At 39.2% G+C, this 12,255-nt stretch overlaps 1 protein-coding gene across 4 annotated transcripts in view; it reads right to left on the bottom strand.

The window, feature by feature from the left end:
* The window catches only part of TMTC1 (transmembrane O-mannosyltransferase targeting cadherins 1), a 261,487-nt gene that overhangs the window by 115,393 nt on the left and 133,839 nt on the right, over positions 1–12,255 (bottom strand). For 3 of the 4 annotated variants that reach the window (XM_007175694.2, XM_057556024.1, XM_007175693.2), the window contains exon 8: positions 34–223. The exons of the other annotated variant lie outside the window; for it this stretch is intronic. In XM_007175694.2, the coding sequence (XP_007175756.2) occupies positions 34–223 (190 nt within the window). The remainder of the gene's footprint in view (positions 1–33; positions 224–12,255) is intronic. 4 annotated transcript variants of the gene reach the window in all.

The following is a 12,255-nucleotide window of genomic DNA, read 5'->3' as shown; positions in this document are numbered from 1 at the left end:
ATGTAGAATTCATTTGAATCTTAAGAAAATTACCTTGAAGGCTGCTAAACAATGAAGGCTCAGTAAGGCCATCACAACTGCCAGAAGGACGGTGGCTAAGTTCCGCGTGTCCCATATGGTCTCTACCAGAGGAATACTGCCCACCTGCCAGTCATAGCACAGGGTAACAGGTGCAAGCAGAAGCCACACGTTGAAGGCCAAGAGGTAGGAATAGGTAAGGAATCTACAAAGAGAAGAAGAGTCACTGAAACATAACTCGAGATCCATGACATTTTGCAAACATTCATTCACCATGTTTCTATTAAATAGCACTTCTATACTATCAATGTTATAGAAAAGACAAGGTAAGATGGAAAGTCATTCATTCATTTAGTCATTAAGTTGATCATTTTGGAATCTATTTAATAGCTGCTAGTCACTGTGGTAAGTGCTGGCCTTTCAATGATGAATAAGACAAAGTTTCCATGACCTATATTTAAAAATTATCATAAATAAATACATAACAACTGAGATAAATGGTATAGATGAAAGCATATGACATGAAATGCTGCCCTGTTGGGTACTATTCCCTGGGTAAGAGACATTTAACCTGTCCCTTTTTAATAGTGCCCCAAATCCTGCAGTAGATATTATGAAAATATTAACCATTTTATAATAGATTGATCCATTTTGAACTATTTCAAAAAAATCAAAATATCTGTGGTAAGGAGATAAAGTCTCTTACTCACAAATCGAGAGGCTAGCCTTTAAGAGGACGGAAGTACAGCTGTCCTTGATAATAAGAATAGCCAGGTGGACCTAGGGAAGGAAATTTATGATTGGGGATGTTACTCCTGTTTCCTGGCTGTGTCTAGGCACTAAGGCATTCTAACTGACCCCCTTCCTTTCAGCATAGAGGAAACTAAATTTACTTAAATTTGTTCAGTAAACACAAATTCTTTAACTGGTGTTCTAGACCCCTGAAAACTGCAGAACTTTCAGCATATAACAAACTCCATCCAAACCTCTGCACTAGGGGATGGCCAAACTCTAGTATGGCTTTTAGCAGCATAAGGCCATGTTCCTGGGATGACCCCAGCCCCTCCACTAAAATGCCTGCCTGAGAAAGGTCATCATTGCCAGGAGAATTTACCTTTTTCTAGCTAATCCCTGACAAAAATCCCCTGACCTCCGTTTCTTAGTGCATTTACTACAAAGGATTTACAGTTGGGAATATGTATCTCTTACAACTCAGAAGTCTTTCTCAAGGAACTGAGAGTCATTCCTTTAAAATGTAATCATCAGGAGGCAGGGGTCTGTCTCCCAGACCGTGGGAGGACAGAATCCTAACTCTGATAACTGCCAGCCAGCAGACACAGCCTAAATGCACTTAGACGATCAATCCTTTGTAATTTTTTACTTCTCTGACTCTGCTGAGCCCCCGTTTGCCGCCCCTCCCATTCTCTCTTTAAAATACCCAGTCAACCCTGTGCAAATCAGAATGGAGCTCAGCTGTTTCCTGAACTGTCAGTAGTTACTGAATAAAGTGTGTTCTTATTGCTCTAACTAATGTCCAGCTGTGTTTATCTTTGACACTCTACATGGGACTAAACCAGAGAAATAGATAAATCCCTTGCCCTCAAGGAATGTAAAATCCAGTAGTGAAAATAAGATACACAGAATTAAAGAGGCAGAAGGAGATAAGTGCCATGAGGGCTCAGAATGTGCAGAGAAGAGCCCCCTCATTGCCAGATCCTTTTGGAGGAAACCTTGGATGGGCAAAGAAGTTGGATCAGATAATTTCTAGGTTACTTTCCAATGTTAAGAGTCAATTCACCCTGAATTCCTCTCAGTAAGTAGCTCTAGTTTAGAACACCCCTCCCAGCCCTTTCCAATTTATCTCCTTCCCTTTCCTCCTCTTCCTCCAAGGTTGGCAGTGGAAAAATCATTAGCAATGATCAGGAAAGGCTCAGTGATGGGGATTATTCACTGCCTCCGCTCTCAAACCCCAACAGAGAAATGGGTCAGATACTTCAATGGTGTTTCTCAACACTCCCCTCTCTGTTGTTATTTTAAATAAAATATGAATGTACAGATAGTGCAGTATATACTGAAAGTTTGATGAAGTCCAAGCTCTGTTATTTATCAAAAATAAAAAAGTCACCTTATCCCTTTTAGGTTTGGGCCTGTGAAACTGCCTTGTGAGAATGCCAACTCCACAGAATGATGACTGGGTCACTTAGGGCTTCTTCTTTTCACAGAGCTTCTAAGCTGATGCTATATACTTCTTAGCTCAGTAAAGATTCTTCATGACTTGGCTTTAAAGGAGAATATTCAACCACCAAACTTAGCAGGAAAATCACACAGCTATGTCACTCGGTTACATCCCAGCTCTTAGGAATTACTTTAAAAAATAGTATCTCTCCTTCTTGCTATAATAGATCTAGGCAATGATCAAAAATGGCTGCTGAAATTATTAGGTGAAAAGCTGATGGGGTATTTTATAATGGATGGATCAGGATAAATCAGGTGCCTAGAACTTACTAATCAATTTTAACATCACAGAAAGGGAGACTAACTCCTGATGGATATACACAAAAAGCTGATGGGCTGCTTTTTTATTTGAAGCAGTTTTGTCAAATAAAAAAGAAAATTAAACTTGAAACTAACAAAGCACTTTATTACCAGTTTACATCAAATACAGAAAACACCAGAACATGTTAAATAATACCACAGGGAGGCAATACGCTAAATCCAGAATGTTACAAATTCCATGGAACAAATGACGGCAGTTTCTTCAACAAATACATTGCAATGGGAGGGGAAAAAAAGGGGAGAGGGCACCTATAAATTAAGAGACTTAAGAGACATATCGAACAAAGTGCAGGTTTTGTTTAGCTGCTAATTCAAACAAACTGCTATTAAAAATAACTCCTTATGAGACAGAAAAAATGAAACGCTGATTGGATATATGATAATAGAGAATCACTGTTAATTTCTAAAGCATGATAACGGTATTGTGGTTCTAGTCTTTAAGGGTCCTTGTATTTCAGAAATACATACGAAAATGTACGCATTTGAAATGAGATTATGTCTGGGATTTGCTTCAAAATGATGGATTGAAGCAACGTGGAAGAACTGGGTGGGAGTGTGAATGAAACAAGATTGGCCATGAACTATGATTGGGAAAACTGGATAAAGGGTAGGTGGGGATTCTTTATGCTGTTTTCTCCACTCTTGTACATATTTAATATTTTTCATAATAAAACAATTTTTAAGTAGTGATAAAGGCAACAGAATTGCAAGGAATGCTTTCTTAAGTCTGGTTGCAGCTTGACCATGGAATAGCTACAAACACTATGCAGAAACTTTTATTTTAATGTTCAGTTCACATTTTGAACTTGCCCTGCAAGTTGTCTTCATTTAGTCTCTTATAATTTCTAGACTTGAAATACCATATTGACAGAAAACAAATATCAAGAATAACATTTTTTAAAAGTTACAGTCTCAACGTAGTTACTTACATATTTTTTTTAAATGCTCAGTTGTGACTTTTTACACAGATTATAAGCAAAATAGGTCAAAAAAGAAAAGTAAGCCACAGAACTAAAAGAAACTTCACCTTCCTATAACACTAGGAGGGTCAAAACTATTAACTTAACCCAACACTATTAACTTAACTAACCCTCCTTATTTTTGTTGAGGTATAGGTGATTTATAATATTATATTAGTTTCAGGTGTACAACATAGTGATTCAAAATTTTTATAGATTATACTCTATTTAAAGTTATTATAAAATATTGGCTATATTCCCTCTGCTGTACAATGTATCCTCGTAGCTTATTTATTTTATACATAGTAGTTTGTACCTCTTAATTCCTCACCCCTAAATTGCCCCTCCCCCTTCCCTTTTCATAACCATTAGTTTGTTCTGTATGTGAGCCTGTCTCTGTTTTGTTATACTCGTTTGTTTTATTTTTGAGATTTCACATATAAGTGATGATATACAGTATTTGTCTTTCTCTGTCTGACTTACTTCACTAAGCATAATACCCTCCAGGTCCATCTAAGTTGTCGCAAATGGCAACATTTTGTTCTTTTTTATGAGACTGAGTAATATTCCATTGTATGTACACACCACAGAATCTTTATCCATTCACCTGTTGATGGACACTTAGGTTGCTTCCATATCTTGGCTATTGTAAATAATACTACTATGAACACTGGGGTGCATGTATCTTTTCAACGTAGTGTTTTTTGGGTTTTTTTGTGATATATACCTAGGAGTGGAATTGCCCTTTTTAATACATATATATTATCTCCATTAGCTCAGAGATATACACCTACCTTTTGTGCATATGAACTCAGATAAATGTTGCAAGTAAACTCCTTAAATACTACTTGAAATACTGAAACAGCATTGGAAAATTTTTGCAAATTTAAGCACAAAGAAGCCACTTGGAATCACCCCGAAAGCTAGTTACATTTGAGGGGGCTAGTTGAGCTAGCTGTAATCAGCAACTGATGTATTTCTTTTTAACTCACTGACTATGAATTACATTTCAAACTAATCACCTTGTTTATTTCTGCTAAAATTTCAGAAATAAAACAATCTTTGAATATTTCTGTCCCACTGGGTTTTCTTTTTTAAAGCAGGGGCAAAAATGAAATGAATTATTTACCAATTTTCTACCATGAATTCTGCTAACAGGAGGAAAGCCACTAGAATATCTGGCCAACAAAATGGAATATACAGCACAAAAAGCAAGGAATTCAGCTTAAACAATTTAGTGAGGTATTTTCATTCATAATCCAGGAATGAATGAAGAGGTTTCAGTATGAAATACATGAAAGGGAAAATGAGGCCAGTGGGAACTGTCATCAAATGGCACCTAATCAAACTGTGGCCCCTTTTTTTACATCTTTTTTGAAGTACAATTGCTTTACAATGTTGTGTTAGTTTCTGCTGTACAACAAAGTGAATCAGCTATATGTATACATATACCCCCATATCCCCTCCCTCTTGAGACTCCCTCCCACCCTCCCTATCCCACCTCTCTAGGTCGTTACAAAGCACTGAGCTGATTTCCCGGTGCTATGCAGCTGCTTCCACTAGCTATCTATTTTACATTTGGTAGTGTATATATGACAATGCTACTCTCTCACTTTGTCCCAGCCTCCTCTTCCCACCCTGTGTCCTCAAGTTCGTTCTCTACGTATGTCTTTATTCCTGCCCTGCCACTAGGTTCATCAGTATCAGTTTTCTAGATTCCATATATATGCGTTAGCATACGGTATTTGTTTTCCTCTTTCTGACTTACTTCACTTTGTATGAGAGACTCTAGGTCCATCCACCTTACTACAAATAACTCAATTTCGTTCCTTTTTATGGCTGAGTAATATTCCATTGTATTCTTCTTTATCCATTCATCTGTCGATGGACATTTAGGTTGCTTCCATGTCCTGGCTATTGTACATAGTGTGGCACTCTTTAAATCTAAATCTTCATTTTTATCAAGAAAAAAATTAGAGTGCTTTAACTGCTAAAATATACATAAATTCTGCTGTCTTTGAAAAAACCTTTTTGGCTAAGAAATAACATGAGCCTAACACAAAGATGCCTATGATGGGTACATATGAAAAAATCACGCACTGCCAGCAGAAACACGCAGCACTTGCTTGTTTTATATAGAAATGTTTCTGCACAAAGGATCCTTCTTTCTCTTTCATCTACAAAATCCTCCACCATTTCATAAATACGGGACACTGGGTCCACTGTATACACACTGCATCCTCTTGGGAAGGGCACTGGCTAACACTGTCAAAATAGCCATGGTACCTCCAGAGTGGAGCACCCCACCTTACCCTGACTCTACCTCTGTCCACTGGGTTTTGGTGATCTGTCCTGCCCCTCCCTAGGCTGTCTCTTATTTTCATCCTCACAACTCCTGTATTCCATTGATGCTTCAAAAGGGTCTCCATAGTTTCACTGCAACCCAGCAATAATGACAGGCCTTTGTAGGCATAACCTGCTTATTGTCATCATTAGCATCTTCTCCTTATACCCTTCTCTGGGACTAGCCAAAGAAAGCCATTTATTGAACTAAGTTCTCAATGAACAGGAGACCCTCACATGAATCCAATAAATGTTGAATACTTACTCTGTGCACTTTTATAGGTGCTGAAGGGTAACCAGAGCTAGCCCTCGTCTTCCACAAGGTCATTTTCACAGCATCGGTGGTGAGAAGACATGCATATATTACATGGTTGGGTAATAGTGAAATATAGACACCAAATTTCAATGGAGTTCTAAGAAGTGACGGATTAATGAAGGACAGAGGATTAAGAAATGCCCTCCTAGAATCTATGCAGAATTTAAATAGGTGGAAAGATGGCAGATAGAGAATCCAGGCAGGAACCCCAAATAAAAATGGCTTCAAATTGTAAATGAACATGACACTTTCTGAGGACGGTTAAAAATATGGGTAAATTAGAGTACAGGATTAAAAATGCGTAATATACAAATGATAAAATGACTCCTGCTAAAATGTCTAAAATGAAAAATATTATGTCAAATGTTGGTGAGGATATGGAGAAACCGGAACTTTGAAACACTACTGTGAATTGATTAAACCATGTTGGAGAAGTTCAGGCAGTTTCATGAAAGTAGAATAAATGCATACTTCATGATGTAGCAATTCTACTCCTAAGTTCCTACCCAACAATGCTGCACACATATGTTAACCAAGACACATTTACAAGATTGTTCATAGCAACACTATTATTTTTTAAAAAATTTTATTGAAGTACAGTTGATTCACAATGGTTCAGGTGTACATCAAACTGATTTAGTTATATATGTGTGTATGTATATATATATACATTTATATCCTTTTTAAGATTCTTTTCCAATATGGTTTAGTACAGGTATTGAAAATAGTTCCCTGTGCTATACAGTGGGTCTTTGTTTTTTATCTATTTTATACATAGTAGTGTGTATCTGTTAATCCCAAATTCCCAATTTATCCCTCCCCCCCTTTCCCCTTCGGTAACCATGTTTGTTCACTATGTCTGTGAGTCTATTTCTGTTTTGTAAATAAGTTCATTTGTACCATTCTTTTAGATTTCACATGTAAGTGATATCATATGATATTTGTCTTTCTCTGTTTGACTTACTTCACTTAATATGATAATCTCTAGGTCCATCCATGTTGCTGCAAATGGCATTATTTCATTCTTTTTTATGGCTGAGTAGTATTCCATTGTGTTTATTTATACACACACACACACACATACACACACACACACACCACATCTTCTTTGTGTATTCCTTTGTTGGTGGGCATTTAGGTTGTTTCTATGTCATGGGCAGCACTAGTATTAACACCCCCAAACTGGAAACAACCCAGATGTCCATCTACAATAAAATTGATACCTACATTGTATATTCATTGAATGGAAATCCATTCAGCAATGAGAATGAATACAACAACATGGATGAATGTCACAATGGGTAATGTGGAACAAAAACAGTTGACACAAAAGAAAAGAAAATCAAGGAAAACCATTTATAGACAAGGATGGGATGACTGGAAGCAGGCCCTGATCCCCAGCACACAGGGCTGGGACAGAAAGCTCCAAGGCAATCCCAGCTGAATGGCTGGTGTAGAAGCTTGTCTACGGCCCTCATCCCTTAGCTCCTTGGTGGCAACAGAGTAGAAGGTGCCAGACAAGTGCTGAGGCCTGCCCTTGGGGCATTCCATCCATGGGGCAAAGGCCCACAAGTAGCACTGAATACTGATACTTGATGCTTTAGCACCTGGGAACAGAGTTGGCAAGACCATTTCCAACTACTCATGAAATAGGAAAAGAGATCCAAGGGGCTCTCCAGCCAGTTTCTCACTCTGTTTTGTTTTTAAAGTTCTTCCAGATTATAAGGACCAATGGTCTAATCAAACCAGTTAAAGGGAGAGTTATTTTTAAAATTCCCGTAAGAATCAGAAGACAGGAAATTAAGAGCAAAACCAGACTTCTCAGGAACCAGAACCAAGCAGCTACAAGAAAGGTAGGCTTCTCTCTAGGGCACAGGCCTTCTTCACGGCTGCCCTGCTTGTCTTAGCCTTCGCTCCATCTCCTCCCTCTGCTCAGGGGCTCCTTAGTCATGCTTCTCATGACTGAGGCTGGAGCATGGTCGTCAGGGCTGCCCAGCTCTCCTTTCCTCCTGCCTTCACACACCTGTCACTTCAGTCTTCACAGCCTCACTCTCAGGTTTCAAATTCCTGAAAGCAGCGCCTGATTGGCTCACCTCATCTTTTGGAATCAACTCTCACAGGTTGCCCAAACTCCAGTTCCTGATCCTTCAGGTCCCAACAAAGGTGTCACTTCTTCGGCAGGCTTTCCCTGTCCCCACTCCCCCCCATCCCCAGGCCAGGCTGGAGTCCCCTGTATGAGCTCCCACAGCCTCGGGGCTTACACACTGCCCTGTAACTTCCCGTTGATGACGTGCCTGTCTTCCCACTAGAACAGAAGCTCCTCGGGGACAGGGTTGAGTCTTGCTTACAGCTATTTCCCCAGCACCCAGCTCTGTAAGTAGATAGGTTTTCAGAAATTAACCTGATAGTAAAATAATGCCTAAAAATCTAAAAATATTTAAATTAGATACTTTTAGTTTGGCCTGAGGCAACCATACATTTTTCTAGTCCCATAAAAGATACCTGCTAGGCTTCCAGTTGTCCACACTTGTAGTTAAAGGGCACAGACTGAAGATTCTGCCCTTGTGTAGCCCTCTCAGCACCTTATGTAATGCTGGCTCCTGGGACACCATCTAATAATGAGGAGTGTCTGAGTAAAGGCACTCACTCCCCTCACATGTCACAGCGCATCCTCACAAAGCTATGCCAAGCTTACTTTTTCTTATTTTGCATTAAACTGCAACGAATAATAGTTCAAATGAGAATTCTTGTTACCATGGATAAACTACAAAGTGAATCTGAAATGTCATTAAGTCTCTTTGACCTTTTTAATGCACCATTAATACAATTATCTTATTAACAGAGATAGTCTCCTCAGAGCAGAAAATATGAATTTCAACCTCTAAGACTTCCAGCAACAACTTCTTACCCATTTATCTCTAAAAAGGTAAATAATTCCTTCTGCAGAATAAATACTAGGTTCATTTCTTACCTAAAGTCTGTTTCTTTCTATAAAGCATTTAACATCTTTATTTCAAACCAACATTCAGGTGCAACTTCCACTGAGCAAACATACCGACTGCTGACCATACATCAGGCGCAGGTTCCAGAGTCCACACAGAATCCCGGAGGTCTACTAATGAACTACATCCAACAACACTGAACATCCCTTAGGCATGTACAGCATTTTCTAGCTTACAAAGTATTTGCATATAAGGATTATCTGATCCCAACTCAGTCTCTACGAACTGGATATTACCCTTCTTGCAGCAAGGGAAACAGCCTTAGAGAGGCAGACTTGTTCAATGCCCCGCAAGAGACCCATAGGAGACCCTACATACAAGACAGGGTTTTCTGGCTCCACATAAAATGTAAAAAGGAAATATGATGGGTCAAATACTGGTATTTCATGGAGAAACACCTGCCTGAGATTCTGACTTATTCCTTGAACAGTGCAACCTGGATGAACTTGAGCTTTTATACCAAAAAAAACCCCCAAACCTTTAACTTTTAGTCGAAGCAGGGCTGACAAACTTAAAACCAGTGTGTAGTCACCTCTCCAACACAGTAAACAGATGACTGCACTGATGGAAATATTTGTTAGAGCATCATACGGCAAGAAGTAGAATCAAATTAAAAGCTTGGGTTTGGCATTTTATTCATTATGAAAAGCAAGTTTTGCCTTTATGTTCCATTGTTAGCAAAAATAAAAGAATCGTCTCTAATTTTTATCAGCTTCTCATGGATTTAATATTCTAATGGAAACACAATAAGTAGATTTAAAGTATTCTATATTTTCTTCAAGCAGTAAAGTGATCCAGACCAGCCTTTTCCAGCCCTGCTCCCTAGCCCACAGGTAGAATCTGCTACTACCACCGTCTCCCTCTTCTGACTCCCTCCTCTTTCTTCTTCGTTTTTGTCCCCTTCATTCCCAGGGTCTAAGACAATTAGAGGAATTACTATTACACAGTGTCATTTCAGTTGGGGAAACTACACTCAGTGACCTTGACCATCTCCTTCATCCCCAAGCTATGTTTCTAAGAACATAATACAAACTACACGATGGGGACAACACCCACCTTGTAGCGCACTCTTCAGCTACAGAGGACACAGTTCATACCCGAGGATTTCAAAAAGGGTAACACCTCCTTCTCCCCCCCAAAACAATTAGGTTGCTGATCAGATACTGAATCTCTCACCCAACCTTGTGATCCATTCAATCAGAATTTCTGCAACCTGAACCAGAAAATCTTATTTTTAGCATACTTCCCAGGGTGACTCTGATATTCACTCTAGTTTGGTGACCATTGCTTTGAAAATCAGAATAACTTCAGTTTCATTTCATGTGTGAAGGCCCTGATAGTTGCTGAAGCAAAAACAAAGCAGCGACTTTTGCTCACCCCTCTTTAAGCACAGAGTGGTTTTGTTTGTTTTAAAAAATAATTTAAATTTTCATTCAGTTTGTTCAGAGATACATTATGTTATGAGATAGCCCCCATGTTAGGGGCTTTAAGGGCTATAAACATTACTAAGACATAGTGCCCTAAGGCTGTAACAATCAAAACCTAAGGTTTTGTGCCTGTTTGAAATTATCAGCTGAAAATGGAGACAGAAAAAGAAGCTTCTTTAGAAGGAGAATGTTGAGTTCTATCTTAATCTCATTATTTCATATCTTGATGTCTTCCAACAAGTAATACAAGCCTTTGTCTGGATAGCTGAACAGCAGAAACAGATCTATCCACTTAAGAAGATATATTCCACCTGCTTATCCAGGACCACATCTCATGAAAAAACATGATGCTGATAGGAGGCCTTACATTCACTGAAAAAGCCTATTTTATCTATTTCCTGGATTTGAAAGACAACCATTTTTAATATTAGAAAGGCAATACTTCTTCGGTCAAGCATATACTGCTTTATGTTCCGTCCTCTTCGAATCTGGTTAAGACAGAAAACCAGTTACTAGACAGCAGGCAGGTACCTTAATAGCGGAAACAATGTTATCCCTTCTGCAGGCTCCAGCCCTATGCAGAAGCCATACTTAACCTCCGCTTTTGTTTTTATTTTTTATCCAAGATTTCCAAAATTGAATGTCAAAGTACCACATTTCTAAAGAGACACATACAGAGAAGTAAATTCTGGGCTAAATGACAATTCTCTGACAGAACAAGCTGCACACAGACCTATTCCATGACTCCTCAAATGCAAGTCCACCATAACCACCAAAGCAGAATCTTTGGGCACTGGACCCCAGCACTGATGTTTCAGCATGATTCACAAGTGTTTTCAAGACACATGCAGGTTTGGCAATCTGGCTGGAGTAAAATCATAAAGCCCGGGACAGCTGCAGTCAGGGCATAATTTTGGGTGGTAATTTATAAGAAGTGTCATGAGCACCCGTGGTCTTGGTCCCTAAAGGACATTTTTTTCGGATGGGACTAAGTTAGTCGTTACACCAAAAGATGGAGTGCAATAAAATCCCTCCACCACTCAGAATCAGCTGAGTGAAACACAAGTTGGCAGACTAGAAGAAACCACCCAAACCAGAGGCAGAGGAAGGCTGCAGAGTACACTGGGGGTGCTCCACTAGCCAGCCCTCCCACCTCCCTGTCCTTCCCCCAGAGCTAAGCCAAGAACCCCAGCACTTGTTCTAGGCCAGTGCTATCCAAAAGAAATATAATAAAAGCATGCATAATTTCAAGGTTTTATTAGCTATGTTAAAAAGAGGAAAACGAAACATGGTAAATTAATTTAATAATATATTTTGTTTCAAGAATATATTCAAAATATCATTTCAACATACATATAATTTATGGGGTATAATCAATATAAACTTATTAATGAGGTATTTTGCATTCTTTTATTCTTACAGAATTTTGTCTTCAAAATCCTGTGTGGGGACTTCCCTGGTAGCACAGTGGTTAAGAATCCGCCTGCCAACGTAGGGCACATGGGTTCGAGCCCTGGTCTGGGAAGATCCCACATGCCATGGAGCAACTAAGCCCGTGCACCACAACTACTGAGCCTACGTGCCACAACTACTGAAGCCCACACGCCCAGAGCCCGTGCTCCGCAACAAAGAGA

The sequence above is a fragment of the Balaenoptera acutorostrata genome, chromosome 11 (genome assembly GCF_949987535.1).
Source record: "Balaenoptera acutorostrata chromosome 11, mBalAcu1.1, whole genome shotgun sequence".
In the NCBI taxonomy this organism is placed as follows: Eukaryota; Metazoa; Chordata; class Mammalia; order Artiodactyla; family Balaenopteridae; genus Balaenoptera; species Balaenoptera acutorostrata.
The sequence above is the reverse complement of the archived record's forward strand: the minus strand, read 5'-3'. Positions and strand labels throughout refer to the sequence as shown.